The 23,621-nt window shown below is 43.1% G+C and overlaps 1 protein-coding gene across 1 annotated transcript in view; it reads left to right on the top strand.

Moving 5' to 3' along the window:
- Positions 1 to 23,621, top strand: part of shroom4 (shroom family member 4) — a 64,671-nt gene that overhangs the window by 8,317 nt on the left and 32,733 nt on the right. The window contains exon 2 of the mRNA XM_072376282.1: positions 16,393 to 16,544. Coding sequence (XP_072232383.1) covers positions 16,393 to 16,544 — 152 coding nt within the window. The remainder of the gene's footprint in view (positions 1 to 16,392; positions 16,545 to 23,621) is intronic.

Here is a 23,621-nt window from a genome sequence, read left to right as displayed (position 1 = left end):
TTTGCAGGTCACGTGAACAGAGTTCAGCTTTTACTGACAACTGTGGATGTCGCAAAGGGAGAAGGCGTGTCAGTGGGAAAATGATGTTCCACATGTGTTCAGTGTGCTCGTAAGATGCATAATGTGGATGAAATGTTTGCCTCTGGTACCACGGAAACACTCATTCGGAAAAAAGAAAATGTCAGGTTGGTTTGGGCCTTCTGACGATAATTTTGACGACTCCTGTGCTTTGTAACTTACCGCTGGCAGCTGATAGGAGTCAGCCGGGATGATACACATGTATTCACAACCGCTCGAGGCTTTACAACTCAACCCGCACATTCTGGCACTATACATGTGGCCCAAGATGTCCTCCGTAATTAGGAGGAATAAGCTGAATCGTTGTTGTATTGTCCCAGAAAATTAACATTTTGAAATGCATTTGAAACTAGAAAAAGCTGTTCCTGCGAAATAGCAGTGAGAATGCTGATGAAGTTGAATGGGGATACCTGACAATGCTAAAAAACTGGAAAATCTTTCAATTGGTGAAGTTTTGAAGTTGAAATAACAATAGTGGAATGATTTTTTTGTCATGTTTTTTAAACGGTCATATTTAAAAATTGGCTTAATATTTGAAAAAGCTGACCCATTGGTAATAGCTTAATGTCTTGTGACCCATTTAAAGTTTGAATGGCGTCTGTAGCTTAAAATCTGCAGAAATAGTTATGTTGGAAATAGTAGGACGTTTTTGAAGTGTTGAAAGCACTTTCCATTAATTTGAATGAGGAAAAAAGTTGAATCAAAGTTGAATAGTTTAAAAAGTGTAACAGATATAAACACCAAAAGATATACCCACATCTCCTGAACGAGCTGAACGTTTTGATACCAAAATTGTAAAAATCGGTGAAAGATTGCAGAAGTAGTTAGCGGACAAAAAACGTACGGAATAATAATAATAAAGAGAAACAGGAAAACAATGATAATTGTGAGAATGCTTTCCAGCATTCTCACAATAGACAATCGAAAAAATTTGACGGGATCGAACAACGTACCCCTTGTTAGTGTTGGCCATTTTACTAGCTTTTATAAAGTACACCTAATTGAAGCTTTCGTGATTATTAGGTTTCACGCTTGAAACACAAGTTTCCTCCATTTCCTCCAACATTAGCTTCTTTTACTGAGAGGTTGCCAGGAAATGCAGCGGGTCAAGCTTATGCTAGTGCGCCCTCTGTGGGATAACAGGGCGAACTGTTTCTACAATCTCATATATTGTTGTTTTTTTATTTTTTATTTATTTTTATTTGAAATTTTTTTATTTCTTCCCCTTCTACTTTTGGACAAAACAAGCCATCAGGCTTAATGGACGTTTTGAAATATTCACCAGGGCTGGGGGAATAGAGACTTGGATGCAGTGAGATGCTAACTATGGAGATTCTGAATTAATTTACAAATGTCAAGAATCGACTTTCAACATTTTCATTGACGAGGTAATTTAGATGTTACGCAAAAGGCGGAGCTAAAGCGTCTAAGCATCATGGCGTGCACATGACAGAGGCACAAGATGGCTGAGAAATCTGCACTCTGCATTGAAAAGCTAGCGCTGAACGTGATTGTTGCAGGACAAACACGAGAAGCCATATTTCATTGACACAGCAATCCTCACGCTGAGGATACGAGGCCGTATCTGATGAAAGCAAGTGGGGAAACCAGCTAACGTGTGATGTGTGGATATCAAGCTAACAAAATTTGATGTCACAGTAACTTTCATCGCAGCTGATTGGCAGATGGAGTCTAGTTAGCGAGTCTGGTTCACGCCTGTTAGCATGCTTCTTACGAGCATAGTTTGTGTGCATTTCTGTGCATCTGTGTTTTTTAAATTTCCAGTTTATTGCAATCTAGCCATGCCCCAGACCAAAGAATGTACAGAATCACACGCATGCACAAACACATTCCAGCATGCAGTGTGGTCTGCTCCCGTGGCGACCCTGTCAGGGTTACTACAGACTGAGGTCTAAAATGACACAGATCTCGCTTTGTGTACTGAATCATGTCTTGTGGCCTTCTTTCCCCTCTGTCTGTCTGAACCTCAGTGTGGGGAACCAAAATATGGGAGGCTGTGGGGAGGATGGTGACAGTACATATGTTGTATTGCTTTATTTATTTATTTGTGTTGGATTTTGGTTACTTTCTGGTCAATATTGAGTGCATATATGTTGAAAAATGCTCAGAGCTCTTAGGGACCGAGCTTCATGTCATTTCGTAAGGCATGCAAAGCACGATAGAAATGTGTAGATAGACTAAACAAAGAGGTGGAATATGATGAATGGATGTGAGAGAGTCGGTGTGTAATAGAACTGATGTCAGAGTGAAACATGGGAAAGATGGATAAACTGAGACAGACTGATGGAGAAGGGAGGGAGATAATGGATTAAGGAGGATGAAAAGGTAATTGATGAGGAAAGACCGAAGCAGGATGTGTCACGCCTTAAAGCTTCACCTAAAAGGAAGTGGCAAAGCTGAATGATTTGAAGTGAAAAGAGGGTTGGATTGTCTTGAGTTCGTTTAGCTGTAGACTGATGAATGGATGACAAATGGATGGAGAGATAAAGGATCAAAAAATGGAAGAGGTGGAGAAAAAGGAGATCCACAAAGAGGTTTCAGATTTGTGAACAGTTTATAATGCTTTTGTTATCTCTGAACACATGATTAGCTCTTTTCACTCAGTATTTTAAGATAGATTTCAACCCTTTCCCAGGAAAAACAGAACCCCAGCAGAGTATTTATACCGCCTCGGCGTCTGCAACGTTTGCACGCGGTTGCCCCCCTGGCATCCGTTGGCATCTTACCACCTGACTGCTCTCTTAAGAAGCACACAAAAGCTACGGATTGGAATCACTACAAGTTCAAGACTGGAAACAAAGTTGCTGAGTAGCGCGACCTAAATAAACGACCTAGGGCCCATGTTCATAGGCAGAGTTTGTTCGGACCGGAAGCTCTTGTTTTCCGTAAAAGTCCAATGAAGTTGGGTGTCATCAGTACAGAGATTCCGTAGTCTTTCTGCCCTAAGACGATAAATGAATAGCGCTGGTGTTCATGGTCTGTAAAGCTAACGGCCCTTGAGTGTCAGAAAAGAATCGGAGCAGCTGGTTTCTTGAAGTGGTTGGTGTGGGTACTAAGAGAGATGCTGCTCAGTAACACAACCGGGACTCCAAACACCGTCACGCAGATGCCGTTGCTCACCTGCACATGCTTCGTTGTAGGCTCTTTGAAAGCAAGCTGTCACCCTACGGGCAGCTTGGAATGTCAGAATTCCGTCTTAATATACTGATCCCATCCAGTTGAACTGAGCTCGGTGTTAGACGGATGCATTTCCCTTCCCACGTGTCAGTTTTCTTTGTCTCCGGTCAAAGTAAAGCCTCTGATGATGATGCGATTATGACTAAAACCTGACACGTTATGACTCTCGTGAAAACAGCTGGAATTAATCCCAGATTGGGTTTTGAATTGAAAGCTGGCGAAGCTGCTTTGATCTTACACACAGTGAGCTCTGTCGCTCACATAAACGTTTTCATTCAGACGTGGAACCGCTCCAGAGACACGGTTAGATGTCCATGTTGAAAAGGCGGGATTGGTCATTAGGGTTTAAAAAAAAAAGTTAATGTTTCACCGGTGCTGAATTGTGTGTGTGTGAGAGATAAAACAGCGCACACATTCATGCAGAGCTTCTTTTTTTTTTTTAAAGACATTGATGGATCAATCCAGTCGATCTCTGCTCCCACCGGGCCGCCGACCCTTTAACCCGCGCTGTTGTCAGCGCTGATCACCGGATCTAATGGCTTCCATACCACAGCAGAAACACACAGCCAGGGGTGGGTGTGTGTGTGTGTGTGTGTGATGATTTAACAATCGCACATCTTAAAAACTCTCTGCCAGCTGTAATCACTGCACGCAGTTCCCGTTGTTTGTCCGGAAATTGTTTTTATCTCCCCAAAAAGATGTTTCCAAATCCAAAATTGAAACCGGGCAGATTTTGAAGTCGGCCTTTTTTGCTCTCTGAGGTACTGTTTCACCATCCAAGTCCCACGCATCGGATCTTACTCCATCATATGCACGCAAACTTACTATAAATACGTAAAAAGACTTGATGTTTTTCACATCATGTGTTTTATTTGGGCCTGTTTATTATCTCTGTATCATCCCCAGGAGCTCCTCCATCCACTCAAAGTTCCCCTTTTTAATGTGGACATATAAACAAGCCCTCCTGTGAGTGTGTGTGTGTGTGTTTGTGTGAGAAAAAAAAGAGCGCACCGCATAGTTTTATTTCTTTTCTTTTCTTATTTTATTTTATTTTATTTTATTTTATTTTATTTTATTTTATTTCGGTGGAGCAGCAGGAGCGAGGCGTAGTAGAGGATTATGGGAGTTGAAGGCTGGTCAATCATGCTCCGTGATGGATGGCTCTTAATGACAGGTTGGTGTTGCTTCAGGGGTCGGGGGGGGGGGTGTAAGTGCGTCTCTGCGTCAGCCGCTGCGGCTGGCGGAGCCTTGATGTGGCCGACAGCTCGGAGGTCGTAACGAGGGGCTTATCTTCGCAGATTAAGTGCGATTTTGATGGCATTAATGGAGCTTAAGGTGCTAAGAACATCTTTGGTGTAAAGCTGTGGGGTTTCTGCTCTGGATTTCCAAAGGATCACTTGTCAATCGAACGCTGGGCGACGTCTGTTTTCTTTGAAATTTCTTTGAATTAACACCCCCCCCCCTTTATGTGTTATCTTTTCATTCCCTTATTTGTGAAAACTCTTTCTAATGTAAGACGGTGTGTTAGACTGCAAGTCTGTTGCTCTGTTTGCCCTCAGAAAGTTGGAAATCACTTGAAGCTCACAGAGACAGAGGAGGAGCTTTAAGGATTCCATCTATCATTTAAACATCCTGCGTGATGGAGCCTGTAGGTTTATTTCACATTCAGTATATCGTCGCCGTTCTTGTGTAGTCTCTAATTTATGTGGCGCCGGAGTTGGGGACAGTGTGTATCGCTGCCATTTTTTGGCACCTCTTCAAACATTAAGTGTGGGAGACTTTTTTTTAGATTGAAATTAAAATATTTGGTCTCGTCCTGGGAGCGCAGCTAATGAAAATATACGAGGGGGGAGACCCACCAGAAGGCGACCGCAGCGCTTTTCTAAAACTACTCTGGATTCAAAAATAAACAGGGGGAAGCAACCGCGTCAGCTCAGATGTGCTTAAGGATTTTCTGCGAGTGGAGGAATGCTGCAACTGCTTTTATTATTGTCAAGTGGACACATGACAGAAAGCAAGACTCAACTGCTGCATGCTGTAGAACATCTCAGGATGAAGGAAGTTCAGTTCAGTTCTGCCATTTCAAAGTATCAAGAATGAAATCCCCAGTCTGCAGTGATAGAGGCATCAAACCATGTCAGTTTCGCATCTTTTTGGCACCGTTGGCTCCCTTAGAGCCTTTGCCGTCCAATTCAACACGTTGGATTATCTTCTGGTCTGTCGCTAGCTGGGTCTTCTTTGCCCCTTTTTGATTCGTGTGATGAAGATAGAAGTAAGAAAAGGCGAATTAAAACTGTAACTGTGGTTAAAATTGGACTAACTAAAAAGCGCTGAGATCGACACGACTCACCAGCTGTTTCTGGTCTGAGGTGGCAAAAAGCAGACTCCCCTGACTGACCACAATCTTCCCAGATGTGATGTAATACCCTGAATATTCTGAAAGATGCCCGTGAGTCCTGAAGAAGAGCTCTCTCCAGTTTCCTCTCGTGGATGTCCGCTGCAGTGTTTGTTTGTTTTTTTTGCTCGATTGGACGAGTTTACGCGCTTCGAGCCGCTCATGGTGTCTGAGTCAAATGTTTTTTTGCTGCTTTTCAAAAGATTGTGAATCTTAACACAGGTTTTTTTAAATCTATATAGATTAAAAGATCCCTAATGGAGGTGGAACCATGTTGGACACTAAAAAGCTAATGATGGCTTAACGTTTCTCTTGTCCTGTTTGAGTAACATTGAGTTTGACTCCTGCTCCTGGTTCCATGAAGCTGCTGTGGTTCGGTGCAGAAGGGCCCTGTGAGACTGGGTCATCCGACTCGGGTGATTTCTTCTCACCGAGCTTCAGTGTTTCTCCTTTTTTAGCGACGCCGACCATTCGCCCGGCCTGCACTCTGGCCCAGGTGATCCACCTGCTTCACGATGTCTTTTCGGCGTTGATCTTCATTGATCCCGTTATTTTCTTCCCGCTGACTCCCGTTACGTTCTGAGAGAGAGAAAAGACTCGTTTTTACAAGCAGCTGAGCGCTGATTCACATGCTGGTCTCCATTCATGTGACCGAGCTCACGGGCTGTTTCTGCGGTTTGAGAATAAGGAGTGAATGAAGAGTCATTGTTGGGATTTTTCCTCTCTCGTCTCTCCTTTTTGCTAACATTTTCTTTTCTTCCGTTGCAGTTCTTTAACTTTCCTTTCCTGCCTCCTGCTCCGTCACCCTCCTTTTGAATTTGATCCAACTGTGTCAGTGACCCAGGGCTTCCAGCCTCTTTCGAGGCCGCAGCACTGACACCTCATCCAGGACGGGCTTATCCGCCTGGGGCATCATTGTCTCGTTTGCTCCCTTCAGTGTTTCCATGGAAAGGCCGTTTAAGGACAACACACCCCAGTTGCAACACCAGCGATCAATGGAGTTTGATGACTGCATACATACAAACACACACACACACACACACACACACAGTCATGTAGCTGTTGATGCTTTTGGTGTGAGCGTGGGAGCTTTTTTTTTTTCTTTTTCCATTTCAGCAGCTCCCCTCCTCCCGCCCTGATAAAGAAGGCCTTGTGCAGGCGTGGGTGTGAGGAAGGGAGGAGAACCTCACAAGGCTCAGACTGGAGGGCAGAGGTTGGGGAAGGGTGTGTGTTTCTGTTTGTGCAGTTGTGTGAGAACGAGAGTGAGGAAAAAGGAGCTTATTTGTCATACATGCGAGACATCGGCAACATAAAGCCGTAGATTCAAGAAAAGGGGCCCTTATAGCACAAGTGCCTTGTTTCATACATGTGGAAATCAGTCTGGAGATCTCAACCTCAGCATAGGTTCCCAGAATAAGTCCAAAGAAAATAAGTAGAAAAACGTTTGTGTTAATAAAGTTATTTTCCAAAAGGATTGATGTAGACCTTTTCCACTTTGACTCTTAAGAGTTAGTTCCTCTATTTTTCACCTGATACAGGTCAAATGAAAGTTAGTTTGAAGCAGAAAGTGGAAAAACCTGACAGAGTTCACCTTAAAAAAGAACAAAAAAGGAAGTGTGCCTCGACCATCGGCCTCCCTCCTTTACTTGCTGGCTACATTTTCTGCCCACTAAGCTAAGCAGTCAGCCAGGTCAGGCCAGCTTTATTTTCATTGATCGCGTGTTCCAAAGATAAACTTCCAGGTGCCGTAATAGGCGGACAGAACCAACTCAGAGATCTGAACCTTCGGCTCTGGGGTTGATAGCACTTTAACCACTCTCCACAAGTTGACTTTTTATTTATTTCACACTCCTCCAACCTCATTCTGGAGAGTAGGTCAAACACAGAGTGACTCACACTTGTGGCTATAAGCAGCACCGAACCTCCAGTGGAAATGAAGGTGAATTCAAACACTGTCAAAACAGGAAATGTGGGAGCAACTTATAGAGCTAGAAAAAGAACTGGCAGTGCAGGCCTCCAGCTCCAGTTATATTTCCATGTCGCAAACCGCTGTTTCCAAATGTATTCCTGTGTGAAGAGTCAGGCATTATGTTTGGCAGCTCAACAGTGGCAGTGCAAAGAATAGCAGAAGCATGAAACTGTTGTGCAGCAGGAGGCCCTGGGAGCTTCTCCTCCCTCCTCCACATCCTCCTCCTCCTGCTCTCAGGATCAGTGCCCCTGGGGGGCAGTGAACATTGTGGGGCTTTCTGCGGCGTCTCGAACCATGCGGTGGCCTGTCAGCTTTATGGCTCTATTAAGGACCCTAATATGCCACGCTGACTGTGAAGAGATGGGCGCCACTAGACCCCATTCAGTATGTCTACATGCCATTATTTACATTTAGTGGCCAATTTGTGGAGACGCTGTGACTAAATTTTATTGCTAACAGCATGAATGTCACGCTAGCATGGGAGTGGAAATGAATGGCGCTGTACTAATGGCAGCCTGCTGCAGTATCTCTGGACGTATCTTTTCTTTCTTTACATCCTAATCAAACTTTTTCGAAGCCCAGGAAACACCCGGAAAAAGACCCCAAATCCAGACGAGTTGAAAAGGACTCATCTCGGATGCGAATCAGGAACAAGAGAGAGATGGAAGTTTAAACCATTTCTTCCTGTGATCGTCATGGGGAATGTGAGGTCACTGGTGGATAAGATTGGAGCTCTGATGAGGACGCAGTGGGAATATCAGGAGGGTAATGTTATTTTGTCACTGAGACATAGTTGCAGGAAGAACTCTGACACCTCTCTATCCGGTTGTTTATAACAATAATTTGTACTACAGACATATTTTTTCCCTTTGAGGATAACTGAGTAATGAACACAACTCTGAGCAGGTTGCAGTCTATCGGTGGTCAGGTAATGGCTCGCCTACTCTCTCTTGACCCTTTGAACTTTTGGTGCATTTATTCAAATTGTCAATGTGACCCAGCAAAACTCTTAACTACATGTAGACATGAGCAGTGGTGGAAATGCAGCGTCTACCAACGCATCTCCCCGGCAGGAATCTACTGATTAGAAGAGGCTGAAAGGACAAACCAAGGACGGAATTTTTTTTACGAAAAAAAGAAAGAAAAATAACCAAAATACAGTGAATCTGAGATAACGTGGCAAGTTAATTGACAGTAACGCGTATTTGTCAATCTTGAAACAATGTGTGCAGCATTCCCATCTTAACTGCTTCAGAGACGAATGCTTTTGGTGATAAATATACATTTTAGCCTCTTCTTGGAGCAATAAACGGAAATAACAAGGTTATGTTTTCTTTTCCATGATTAAGATCGGTGGATTCATGTCTTTGGTGATGTTACAAACTGCTGCTCAACTCACCTCGTTAGTCCGTTCCATTGGACTAAAACAGTTTTATCACTGAAGCATTTGTTCAGAATACGGACGAATGCTCCGCTGGTTCGGCCAAATTCTACTAGTTTTTTCAGTGTTTCTGACCGATGTCCAGCAGAGTGGGCAAAGAAACGCGCCAAAGTCAATGTGGGGTGCTTCAGTCCTACTGAAGGAAAAAAAAGATGCTCTGAAGCTGTGAAGCAAGACTCAAAATACGAGCCCATAACTGATTCATTAATATCTCCTCACCTATTGACGACTGGGGTTTGTTCCCAGGGTGGCTTTTTGGTCTGGTACGAACGAGCAACACTTGGCACGAAGCGATGAGCTGTTTGTGGTGGGTTTGATTTATGTCTTAATGCTAAATTAAATTTAAAAAACGACTGTATATATTATTGGTGAGATAAACGGAAATAAGGAGCGCAGCCTGTATACCGCAGCTTGTATTTTAAATCCGTCATTGCATGTTCACAGCCTCTTTAAAAAGCATTCGGACGGCCTATTTGGGAAGTGTAAACTCTTGTAGAATGACCATTTAACTATCAGCAGAGGCTTTTTTTTAAACAACATCTACATCGGCATGCTGTGGAATGGACAAACTACTTAAGGAATGGTTATTTACTCCATCATTTCTTATTTAGTGGGGAAACCCACAGGGTGACATATAAGCTCACAAAATGATTTATGAGACAATAAAAGAGCTCATGGTAAAGTTTACAGGACACTTAGCAGAATCCCTCATGAGCGCGCGTTTCAAAGGCCTCTTGTTTGTGTCATTTCAGTGACTGTGCGCTTTTCAGACTGTATCGGCATGTTGGAACCAAATTTGAAATGCACACACCATTCATCCATGTGTGTGTTCTTGCAAGTGGGTGTCATGTGCAGCTCAGCTGTCAGTTAAATCCTCCTTTAAGCCCGTTTCACGCACAAACATGACACGGAGGGTTCCTGATGTTGGAGTGCGAAAGCGCTCCCGAGTCCTGCGTAAATCCCTGACTCTCTGGAAGTCTCCGCGTAAACACACGAAGAATTGTTTCCTTCTCTTAGTTTCTTGCCAACCTTTGTGCTGTTTTGTGTCTGTTTTGAAAATGTGTGTTAAAGCAGATTAGATTGTTGCCCCCACAGTTAAAGCTTTTCCCAAAATGTTTCCAGTGTGAGCATTTTGAGCATCCAGTGTGTGTGTGTGTGTGTGTGTGTGTGTGTGTGTGCTCCTGTGCGTTGCGGTGCTTGTATGCACACACTCTCTCTTTCAAAGCCGTGTAAACTGCTCGTTTTCTCCGTAATGTGAGGTTTAAGCACACGTGCAGGCACCGCCTTGCAGTGGTAGACCGACGCAGAAGCATATTTCCATCACTTCAGAGGCCTCACACAGACCTTCATTGAACGATAACCACTACTTTCCTGCCCCAAAAGCATTACCGAAACCTTAAACCAAATCTGCAGCGTAAAATGTAATGATTTATTTTTCGAGGACGGGCTTTTTGGCCCTATGAGAAAGTCAAGTCCCGATAGTGTTAAACAACTGTGTCCCCATAGCATGGGAAATACTAGCACACACACACACACCCACACACATTTGTGTGTTGTAAAGCAACTAGGTTCACTCCTGCTGTTTATTGTGGCCGTTGCATGATCATTCCCTGTCATTTCATACTTTTAACTAAAAATTGTTTAGTTCCCCCCCCGACAATGAGAGGATTCGGCTAAGGCGTCCTCCGATTGGTCTAATTCACAGAGGCTTGCAGAGCACGCTGGGAATGATAGTGACTTGTATACCTGTTTTTTCCTTAATCTCCCTGAAAAGGGAGCATCGAACTGGGCCCTGTTCATCCAAACGACAGCCAACGAATCCAAACATGAAAACAAGGAAAAAACTAACTGCGTCGAGACCAGGGGATAAAATGTGTTCCACCTTTTTTTTTTTTTTTTTTGACATTTAAGGTGTTAACTCATTATTTTAACACTCCAAATATGCCAGAAGACATGGAAAAACATGACTTGGGCCCTTTAGTGTTGAAGTGATGTTTGTCTTGTTAAACATATCCACACACACACACACACACACACACACACACACACACACACACACACACACACACAGAGGTTAATGATCTTCAGACTGAAGCTCATCGTTTCACCCTTTGATAAATAGACTGTTGTTCCATACAGTTGGCTCTGTGTGTGTGTCAGGTGATAGTTAAGTGATGACAACATGACAACCTGTGACCAGCATGGGGAGTCCTGGCTTTTGTCCTTTTTTCTTTTAGGGCACTTTACACACACACATGCACTCACACACACACACCAGGATGAAGTCACCCCTCAAATCTAAATATAAAAGGGTGTGTCTGATCTGTGTGTGTGTGATTCAGCACACAGAGAGGGCATTCTTCTCCATCTCCCCAGCGGTGACCTCACCCCGTCTGGACATCCCAGAGTAGCATGGCGCACACAAACACACACTGTACAGCAGTGTAGGTCAGACTGGAGTAAAAACTAACCCCTGAAACAACAAAGAAACGGCTTCTTATATTCATACGAAGAAGAAAAACTCCTTTACCAGCAGTTAAAAATCACACGGAGCCATGCTGTGACAGATCATTATCACTCACAAACTGGCATCTCAGTTGTTTTCATCTGTCATGTGTGCAGACACTGTAGGCTGTTCTGCCTTTTGCCCGATCGGTCTTTTTGCAGATTATTTATAGCTGTCTGACACGCGAATGAGAGCACATGCTACTGAGTATGTTAAAAAGGCTTTAACTCTGCAGTGTTGCACATGGATCCCTGTACAGTACTAAAGCTCATCCTCGCTTATATAGTGCCTTTTTTACCTTGTCTAAGTATTCCAAACATGTTTCTTGTACCCATGCATCTATATATATCTTCTATGTACAGTATGCTGAGCTTTTCCTCTAAAACCACGCACCAATGAACTTATAATGGGGGGGGGGTTCAGTATCTCGCTCAAGGACACTTCGACATATAGATGCTCTGGGGATGAAAGCATAGACCTTTCATTTGGAAGACCACCACCCAGCGGAGCCATGGCCACCCCAACCACCATTTCTACTCTAGTGACTGAATATATCATCAAAAAACAAAGTAGTTTGGCCTTTTTCAAAGATTTCTTTTAATCGGTTAAACAGGCACAGCATTGGGATCAACCCCAGATGTTTATCCTGCGTCATTGCATCGTACCCCAAAGTTTCGTAGAGTTACGGAAAAAAAGACGGTGCTACTCGAGCTCATCTTTGATGGTCCGAATCTGGCCCAGTTTCTGTGGGGATTCAGGCTTAGATTTGGGCTGCGAATGGACACTTATATTCACACAGCTAACCGATATTAATGACTGCTCGTTGCTATTGAAGTACTAATATAGTCTGGTTTCCTTTCACTCACGGAGCAAGTCTAAGGCTATCTTTTTAAGGCCTTAAAAAGGCAATCAGGCGCATTTCTGTTTCCTGGCTTGAAGTGAATAAAGTAGTCTGCGTAGTGTTGCCAGAGGGTGGCCGTACTGATGGTGGGTACAGGCTACCTCACTCGTGGTTTTAATTATGCAGAAGTGGTTCTTTTAATCAGAAACAAACTTCAGAAGGAAAAATAAAACAAAAATTGTGGTGGACATCCAAAAAAGTGAAGTGGGGGAAAATCTTGTCTACAGAGATTACTTTAAATCTCAGAGAATATACACAATATTATATCATATCTGGGAAGACAGTGGCCGTTCACTTGAGTTTATTGTTTGTTGGCTCAGACTGAAAACAGCTGGTTAGTCATGTCATTTTAATCTGAGACAGTCGTTTCCATTCCCCCTAATGTGCATCACATTCTTGAAAACCACCTCAAGTGATTGACTTCTTTGAGCATTGCTGGAAATATTTCGTTTTATATCATTTCTTCTTGCTCACATTTATTAAATGCCAATGAAAAACAGCAATGGAAACCCAGCTGTTGACAGCTACTACTGTTGGCACCGTCATGGTTCTGCGTCTGCTCTGTCTTGATGCTTTGTGGACAGATGTCTTCGTGTTTTAACATGTTTCTGCCACTTGGGGTCAGTCTCATATGTGGAACAACCTAACTTATGGTCTGCTCTTGGTTGAGTTGGTCCCGTTGTTGGTCTTTTAGCTTTGCCCTGCCACTGAAGAGACAAAAGTTATAGTGGACAAAGAGCTGCCATGTGGTGAAGTGGAACTATTTGCTATGTTTGACTTTTTTTCATTGGGAGTGCGATTGCATCTTCTTTGGTACTCAGTGATTCAGGATTTGTTCACCCACGTTGCACCCCAAACACATGATACTGTCACAGAGTGAGAAAACATGTTCCATTTCAGTAGAGCTATAAAGTCATGCCTTTGTACGGATTTGAAGGCCAGACTCGGTGTTGAGTTGGTGCAAAACGTTCAACTGTAAAGTCAGATGACCGGGGTTTTAATATGATCCAAGAAGCCTAAATCTTCACTGCTCAAGCTAATTTAGCTAGCAGAAGCTTTAAATGTCGGTTACGCCTTGTGGAAACTTGGCCCTCTGTTTCTTGTCTGCAGAGGTATGATGTCAAGACCAACGACTAATGGAAATGAGCTTTGGTTAATGACTTCATCAGCCATACATAGAGACATGCATCTCCTGGCACTGTTCATGGTAAACTCTATTATTATCCACATAACTGCTTGCTGGAGTGAAGTATATAAAATCCACAGGTGTGCGGTTTTGCATGTGTGTGTGAGACAGATTACAGTTTGTTTCCCTGAGGTCATATCCTCCCTATGTCCCTCTCTCCCTTCCTCCCTTTCCTTCCCTTCATCTCATTTTTTAAGTCCTTGTCACCTTCCTTTTGTCCCACGTTTTTTTCTTAACTTTGCAAGCACCGAGCAGCAATGTTGGTGCGTTCTAATCTCCCATCATCAGCGTTTATTTAATGGGCCTTGTTCTTTTTTTTTTTTTTATGGCTGGAAATGAAGAAGTCACATTATGGAAGCTGTGTTTGGGAGCTTTCTGAACACAGTGTTCCTCTTTGTAAGCAGTGTTAAGCATTCCAACCTTTTCAGCCTCTGGTTTGTTTTCGTAATGAAAACCTCATTAGGAACAAATGAACATAAACACGGCGTCACATGCGTTCAGCTCAGCCTGGTGGTCTTTTTGTGTGTGTGTGTGTGTGTGTTCTCTGTGGTTTTGGGGAAAAATAAAAATGCAGACTCGGGTTTAATACACACTGATTGCTGCACTACCATGTCAGATGGCACTTCTTCTCTCTAGGGTTCTCCTCACTTCGCTTCTTACTCTCCAACCTCTAGTTTTGGACAACAAGGAGCCTGATACCACATAATGTAAAGTTATGTTGCCACTTTGACGCTTGAGTGTGCCGTCCAATCATCTTACAGGTCTTGATCTGGGTACCGGTCAATCTAAAAGGATTTAAAACCAGTTTAGAAACAATTTAGCTTTCACTAAAAGGACCCAACCGGCCTCAACACCCACAGTTGCGATAAAGCTGCCCACTTCATACGTGGTCGACCCTTTCCGTGTTGTAGAGTGGCGTAGCAGCATTGAAATGTTAACCTTTTGAATTCAGCATTAGGCCCAGGAGAACGACCAGCTGGAGTTGATATGTGAAAGATCTCGATTTATGTTCGAGTTGCCCCAAAGAGCACGTTGTGTGTCTGTAAAATCCTGAAACCGTGAAATCAGACCCTTGTTTCCATGACATGGATTCCTTTGATTTTTGCCACAGTGGAAGCAGGGAAAGTAATTGAGCGAATGACGGAGGGAGAGGCATGTTCGTGCTCCGATCCACGCTGTGTAATCAGGAATTTGTTCCTTTAGAAATCTCCCTGATGCTTTACTTGGTCTTTATAGAGGGTAAAAAGTGGAATTCAGCATGGCTTGAAATAAGAAAGGGATGACTAATAACACCAATGCTGACGCACGGAAAATCCAGGGGATGAATGAACTTTGTCTTGCTTTTTACGTAAGAGTTAAATGGAATTATAGTAAACATTTATTCTTGCATAGTCCGACTGGTACCACTCATCCATCCATATACTGTACCCTTTATACTTTTATTAGACTATTCTTGGTCACTCATGACATCACTTACTGCCATTCAGCTAAAACTACCAGTGATGCAGTGGAGGTTTGATTTCTGACCTTTGGAGCAAACCAGTACCAGTTTGTTCCATTTGCCTCTACAGTCAGGATCTGGAGCTGGGAATGACGCCATGCCCAAGTTGACGGCATTCCACTTACAAAGTGGGGAAACCAGTAAGATTGTCTCACTGACCAGGCTAACTCTTGTTCCCTGTATTTTGGGCATACAAACACCATAGCAACGATTTGACTGATTTTTATGTGACACAAACTGACAGAAGTGTTGATTAAGAGCTTATTATTGCAGCTTTTGTGAATTTTTATTCAGGGTAGCCATGTTGGATTTTGAGGCCTTGTCTTTCCGAGCCTTAAATTTGACTTCAGAGGGCATTCTAGATGAATCTTTCCTTCTGGGATCTCGAAATTTCGTTTCAAGTCGAACGCCACCAGCATGTGAATATAATAAAAACCTGCTTTGGCCCATTTAGACCATCCACACTGCAGTCCAGGCCAGCGTATTGCTTAATTTATTTATTTTTCTTTAACCTGAAAGGTTTGTACCATCAGAAAAAGCCTTATTTTATTCATTTCTAAGTTCTTCAGCTGTCCCATTACGGCAGAAGCTTGTCTACAAATGGAACAAACTAGAAGTTCCGGCCGTTCCAGTGGTTCTGTGTTGCTAACATCATCATGCCAACAGCTCAGTGACAATGCGGCTGGGCTGTTTAGCAGGGATGACGCGGATATATTTGTCAGTGTGGTTGAGTCCACGTTTGTCTTCTCTGCATGTGGGATTTATGGCTAATTTCAAACTTCACCGCAACTCCAATCGGGTTTTTAACTTCTTTGCAGCCTAAAAACCGCACTGAAACATCCCAGCAATGTATTAACAGCGCAGACTTGACCACTGTGTGACCCTCAGTAACCACTGCCAAACACACACACACACACACACGCTTTAAGGAATTTGATGGGTGTTGTTGAATGTTTGGTTCGGGCTGTTTTGGAGATGCTCTAGGGCACAGTTGCCACGGCGACAGAGAAAATCTCACAAAAATGTCTCCCAAAAAACTGGGTTTTAAAGGAGTCGTCGTCTTGGCAGCTCAGAGGTGTCCTTCAGTGACCTTTTTTTCCACTTTAACTCTTCTTTCTTGTCAAAGTGTTCCTTTTTTTATTTCTTGTCTGAATGTCCTTCTGTTCGCCTTCCAGCTTTGCTCTGTGGTCTGAGCCGATTCATGTCTTTGTCTTTAGATCGAGGATGGAGGGAAGGCGGCCCACTGCAAGAAGCTGAAAGTTGGCGATGAGCTCATTAACATAAATGGATCCGCCCTTTACGGCAGTCGACAGGAAGCCCTCATCCTTATAAAGGGATCGTACAGGATACTCAAGCTCACAGTGAGGAGGTAAACACACATTCTAACAGCAGCCTGAATGGGAGCCACATACAGACACGTGTGTGACAAAGCTCCCGCACCAGCACAGAAGGGTATTATCCCCACAAATGATTTGTAGGAGGAGTCTGTTTGTTTCAGGAACAGATGTGCTGTCGGTGCTGGTGGTGTTGATGTTGACTCACAGTGGTAGGAAGGAAATGAAGGTGTCCTTTTCCTGCTCTGTTAAGAATCTTTGGACGGGGTATTTTCAGAGACAGAATGTGTCACAGGAAGTCGACTTTGTCTCTTGCGGTGTCAGAATGATAGCCGACGAACACAAATGAGCAGGAAGGAGTCGATTCCTGCCTCGTCCTTTGACTAGCACTTGAAGTACTGAAGCTGAGGCCCTGATGATCGTCGACAGAATGACAGAAATCTGAGAAACTTGTTGGAGAAATGATTAAATGTTGAAAAACTGCCCGAGTTGAGTGTAAAAATGTGGGATAAATATGAAATATGAAGAAATTACGCAGCGCCAACACATTTTTGCCTTTCAAAGGTTGTAAAGTAGTGGATGGCAAAGACACCCGGGACATTTTGAGTTGTGTTTCTGTCCACCCGTTAAACCCAAGTCCAACAGTCACTTCCTTTTTCCTCTGTTTTTGGTCTCCACCACCCCCAGGCTTAGAGATGTGGCTCCTCAGCTGCTGCATCAAGTGTTTGTCTGTCTGCTTTTCGCAGCCCAACAGGTGAGTTTGCCATGTTAGCGTTTTGCTAAGACTAGCTTAAAACAACATGGGAGATAAATAACATATTTAAACTGACCTAAGAGAGTCCGTTTGGACCGGAGTGGCATTTTTTTTTTTTTTCAGGTTACACCTGAAGTTTTGCCTAATTGTCTGCACATTTAGTTAATTTTTGGCCTTAAAACCACAACAACGAGCTCATAGACGACGAAAGGTTTGATTGTTAATATGAAAACATGAACCTATGTTTGTGGAGCACACCGAGCTGAGAGCAAAAAGTTGATTATTTTAGTCAATATTTAGATCGTAATTGAAAAGGAACTCAGTTGTTCTTTCTGATAAGCGAAAGAAGCATCATGCACAAGTATCATTTAATTTGAACGATCTTGTTTTCATCATCATTAAAAGCCTAAATTCGATTGCACAGCAGCCCCACGACCTTCGCTGGTGCGGGGAAGGGAAACCGTGTCTCCCCTCTCTCCACATTTTCATCCCATCATTAGTATTCTGGCTCTGGGAGCAGAGCTAACAGCAGGAACATTTCCACTCTGTGAAATAAAGTCCAGTTGGCATCTTAACATTTAATCAGAGGATGTGGGTTAAGAACTCCACAGCCGATCCGAGGTTAGGCTTAACAACATTTCCACATTTAAACTGGCTTAAGTTTATTTCGTTTCGTTTCGCTGGGCTGCAGGAGGCATATATCTGTCTCTGTTTGAAGAGCTGAAACAAAGTGAATGTTTACTCACTATGAAGATTTATTGCCAGCCATTATTTTTGTACTTTGCAGGTGTTTTTCTTTTAAAGTGTAAATTTGGAGTCAGGCAAATGCTGCAAAGTTAAACGGACATTGCATAGCAGTACAGACGGACACTGACCCACGACATTTGCAAAAGCAACCAGTGTCATTGTGTGCAAATGGCTCTCCACACTGTTGTGCTTTTTTCAGTTTGTCACTTCCTCCACGTGTGAGAGAGATGACGTTCCTACTGTAAACCCCTTCCTTCTTGGATGTGATAACAGTCAAATTCTAAGCTCAAAGCCCCTGTTTATTCCTAAAACTGTAACCGGAATCTGTTATTCCAAATCTCTGGATCCAGATACTAGGTGAAAGGAGCAGAGCTGGAGCTTTGGAAGTTTTTGGGATCAGGTTTTCTTCAGTTGTTTCACTGAAGTTTGCTGGACCACGAAGCCTTTTGTACCTTGTGCTGTTGCCCCTCAGTGGATGTTGATTGAAATGCAGCACATTTCACAGATAATGCTTCCCTCTGCATAAAGAGGCTTCACTCTTTCCATACATTTTTTTTTATTTTTTAATTTAATCAGTTTTCCTGTCACACGGACATTGATACTTTCTCTAATCCCTATTTGATGAAGATCTCTAACTAGTGTGGAGGATTTTCACGGGTGTTACAACTATTACTTTGTCTCCTTGGACAGCTTCAGACAGCTGTTTGGCAGTGACGCCTCTTGTTCTGGCCCTGAAACCGGGTCAGGCGTCCAACTCTCAGAGGCTTTCGGGGGAAGCTCCTGCTTCTGTAGCGGCAGAACCCCGTCTGACGGGGATGCAAACGACGCCGTATCCCGCACATTCACGTTCACACTCGGACTCAGACAGACGGACAGACCAACAGAGAGACAGAAATGGTCTTAGGAATGCGACTGGTTATGATGAGAATCTCACCCAGTTAATCCTCTGTGTGTGTCAGTGTCTGGTATGTGCTGCATGTCTGACTCTACGGGGCTTTCCCAGTGTTCGTGTGGGAGTTTGCGGGCCTGAGCAGACACAATTCATACATGCTACACATGTATTAGTAACATCTGGGTCAGAAAATGATTCGCATATTAAAACCCAGGCATGTCCAGCTTAAGAGTCAAGTAATTTATTTTTTAATGAACTGATCCCTCGGCTCTAAGTTGAGTTAGTTTCAGCATAGTCCGTCAGTGATATTTCCTGAAGGGTTTGAGTTGAAGAAGTTTTTTGGGCAGGGCCCCACACTGCAGCTAAATAGAATTATTAAAAAACTAGGCCCGAGAACAAGGCCGTGTAAAGCTGGCATTCTCGGTTGGAGCCACCTTTAATCTGCACAGGTTTCTCTAACAGAATGAGACGCTCTATACGTGTTGTGCCCATAAAGAGTTTTTACTTGTTTTCTTTGGCAGGAGAACGCTTAATTTGGCCCCCAGACAAAAATGAAACGCAGTTCGATTGACAAGTGACTGACATTAATAGCCAATCTCGGCCCACGGTATTAGGCGGGTCCCAGCGACTCTCTGCCAGCGTTCGCTCATCTGATTTCAGTCAAGACTGGAGGAACAAGGAACCTTCTGGAAGGTGCTGTAGGACTCTCCTACTCTACAACACACGCACACACAGCTCGTTTAGGGATGATGAAATGCTCACATTTGCACACTTGGCTCTTCTTGTATAGTTTTAATGGTGGAAAAGGCCCCTTGGTCAAAAGCCAGAGCTCGTTACCACCTCTTTTAGTGACACAAAGGGATTGTTGGAACGAGGATGGCATGTGAATGAATGGGGGTCCGTTTTTCTTATTAGGTCTTTATTAGGAGCGTGTAAAAGCATGACACTGTGTGTTGGGTGTATGATCGAGGTGTAGTGACACAACATTTTCCTGCTAAGTTCCAATACGTTGGAAGAAAGCGAGCCAACCAAAACCTAACGTTTACCTTTCTTTCTATCTTTATTTGAGTAAATTGTACACAAAGAAAGACAGGAAATCAGTATGTAAGGTTATTAACATTTGCAAAGAGAATTTTGTTATTTGCTACCTAACAAACGCAGACCAACTGGTGCCCTGTCTTTTCATGCAGCTTGATGCCATTGAAGAGACGCACACTTTTTTTTTTTTTTGGGTGCTGGAACAGGCTTTTTGTGCTGGTACTTTCAGTTCAAGCAACTCAGCACAACTAGTTTGTTGCATATCCAATCATGGACACACCTCCTTATTCCAGAAAACCGAACAAGACTAGCTTTTCTTCCTTTTCCACCGGCTTTTACTACTTTTACTAGTTTATTGTTGGCCAGCAGAGTTCACGCAAGCCGGTATCTCAAAGCAAACAGCTTAGAATACTGTCGGAACAACAGAGAAACGCCGACATTTGAGGGACAGCAGCTTGATTTTGTGTTTTGAAGCAGGGTTCATGTTAGCAAGCATCGACGCATCTGCTCTTATCCCATGCAAAATGAAGGCTTATTGGTATACAACTGACACAGATGGGCCTTTGTGCGGTCCTCCAAAAAGCTAAGCGTGTGACCCACAGCAGAGATGGTATGGGTAGGCCGAATGTCAATTGGCCTAAATCATTGGCTTTAACTGGTAAGAAAAAGGTCTCAGCGGAGGTCAGCTCGGAAAAAGAAGGAAAAAACGCTGACTCAGCAGCGTTGCCTGTAAACATGTTTTTTGAGGTGATTCATGCTCTACTACTTACACTCTCGGCAACAGCAAAAACACTGAAATGAAAATAGCAGCTTATATTTCAAGTTGCCCCACATATCGTTAACAGTGCCCCCGTGTGGCCATAGCTGCGCATAGCAAACAACACAGTGCAGACCCACAACAAGGAAGGAGCCCTCACACATTTCTTACATGGCTCAAAAAATTGCGTTGAGTGTTTTTAAAGTTGTGAAATAGCAGTTTCTGCACCCAGCACAGCGCTGTGAACTTCAGACTTGTACGATTGGGATAGATTATCATCTACAAGCTACACTAGACTACTGCATGGATACAGCCACTAAGCAACCGCCAGGGGGTATTGGCAAAGTAAATGCAGATGCTTGGGTCATTTCCTGCATACAGGTGGTTCTATTTGAAATATTATAACCCCTTTATGATACGTTTATGGATAATCAAGGTCCAGGGATAATAAAGATTGGCCTATCGTTCCCTCTGCAGAGCATATTGCTGAAGGTCATATGCAACACTTGTGCCTCACACCTGCTGTGGCCAGTTTCATTGATAATAGTGGAGGCGTAGTGTTGCATTACAGTTTGCCCACATGACCTAAAATGCGTGACTGAAACCTTCAGTGAAGAAATGGAAAAACCGCAGCAGGTGTTTGCGGCGAGGCAATGACACTGTGATGTTGCTGAATGATTTCGTCTTTCTGTAATGTGTTTTTTCATTGCTTCCTTTTTGTTACGAGTTTTGACTGGTGCTCTTTTATAGGATCACCCTGCAGAGCCCCTTCGGCCTGAGATGCAGCAGGCCACAAATGCTGTTTCCAGCCCTTCACCGCACCATTTTTCTTTACGGTCGCTTATTTTTTGACATTTTGATGACATCTTTGTGGCCTCTCCAGCATGACAAAAAGATTCACGCGTATGGCTGTGCATATACAGGGCTTACACAGAGATTTGTTGATTTATGAGCATTATTTTACACCCCAGAACTGTAGGGAGAGCCAAAGAGCAAACAACTTTGCCAGATTTTCTGGCGTTACTTTAGATAGTTTATATGTACAACTGAATTTTCAACCCAACCACCCGGTCTTCCACGATGGCTTCCTTACAAAAAGCCTGTAATACACCTTCTACATGTATAGGCACACGTGTGCATGTATTTTTTGTAATAGTAAGGAATTTTCCTACATGCCCCTCTGTAAGTCTAAGGTTAAAGCTCAAATGACCAAAATGTAAATGGGTAACAGCTACATGGTTTTCATGTGCTTTGTGGGTTTGTCTTGGAAACACCAGGGAATCACTCACCAGGGCTCCCTTCTACAGTATTTTACTGTGAGCCTCTGAATAAATTGCCTTTTTCAGCTGATCAAGCAGGCAGGGAAAAGTGGATTTAATTATATGATGTAAATGCAGAGGAAGGAAATGTGGAGTTGGCGAGGAGAGATGATTTAAAAACGGAGCTTTTGTGTAGTGTTTATATGGAGTTCCTACTTCCTTTTGGCATGGAGTTTTGATTTATGAGAAGGTTACATTCTATCTGACGAGTCTCCATTACATTTGGTGTCAGTCAGATTGATGTTAAATCTCTTTGTTGCAATTTGTTCTCTTAGTTGCACTAAGTCTGCTTTTGGTTCTGTTTACCAGCTCAGTCCTTACACTATTGTTCATCTTTGAATAGAATAAGTTCAGTACAGAGTCGCTGCATTGTTCTGTACTGCTGAAAGGGGAGCAGGCCAAAGGAAGGCCTGCAGGCTAAATTTGGTGAACCACAGGAATTTACTGGCCTGTCCGGCAGTTCAATGCAGGGTGAGGCAGCAGTGTGTTTGGGTCCATTTTCTTGTTTTTATTTCAGGATTAATGCTTTATAAGCATTTTAACAAGCTAATGGAGGGATGAAAAGCAACTAGCACTGCGTTTGGCTCCTAGTTAAGGCAGCCGCTATCTTAAAGAATGCAGTTAAATCTGACAGAAAACACCTGTAGTGAAAACTAAACACGATTTGAAGAAAGTTGAAGCTTCAACACCAGCAAACAGCAGTGATGGGTACCTGTTTGTTGGAGGTGGAAGGACATATAGAGCCCAAACATTACTTTATTTCCATCCATGATTTAGAGCTTAAATATGCAGTAGTAGAATATGCAGTAGACTTTTTCTACTGTAGACATTTTGATGTTTTACAGCAAGAAAAACGCAAGGTATATATATTCTATTCCATATTCAATTAAAGTGAACCAGTTGATTAAAAGCCTAATAGAGAGGCCTCCTGGGATGCTTCATGCAGCAGAGTCGTTGTTAAAGTTCCACCTCTTGTCCTTCTATGTGAACAAATTGTGCCCTTAAGTTCACCGATTCTCAACCTGGGAGTAGGGCCTTGCAGCAGCCCGATCAGGCGGAATCAGGAGCCTGATTATTGGGGTGAGGGGGTTTACTGTCTGTTTGCTAACATTCCAAACTTTTTAGTTTCTAGATCAAACACCAACCGTGCACTTAAAGTTTATCTAACAGGAACAAAATGTGAAAGCAGTGTTACAATCAAATGATTAAACCTTTTGAAAAAGGTTTTCAGGACTTTTAGCTTTGGCTAATCTGCAGATCTTTTTGCTGGTCAGGGCTTTTAAGGGAAACGGTCGAAAACAATTTCTTTAAAAAAAAAAAAAGAAACTGCTTTCCTTGAAGTGGATCCTGCACTGCTACGTTTTTGGATCATTTGACCAAATAGTTCCAGTCCATTTCAAAGCTTGTTTGTGTAAAGACATCAGGCTGACTGGGCATGGATGTATAACTGAGCAGCCTTTATAGCAGGGATCTCCAACTCCAGTCCTCGAGGGCCACTGTCCTGCAGGTTTTATGTTTCCCTGCTTCAACACACCTGATTCAGATGAAATGGATCTCTTAAAAAGATTGTTAAGTTCTGCACAAGCCTGCTAATGAGGCATTGAT

This window comes from Leuresthes tenuis, unplaced genomic scaffold (genome assembly GCF_036924035.1).
Source record: "Leuresthes tenuis unplaced genomic scaffold, fLeuTen1.0.hap1 SCAF_22, whole genome shotgun sequence".
Classification (NCBI taxonomy): Eukaryota; Metazoa; Chordata; class Actinopteri; order Atheriniformes; family Atherinopsidae; genus Leuresthes; species Leuresthes tenuis.
Note: the sequence above shows the minus strand (reverse complement) of the source record. Positions and strands in the feature narration are given on the sequence as shown.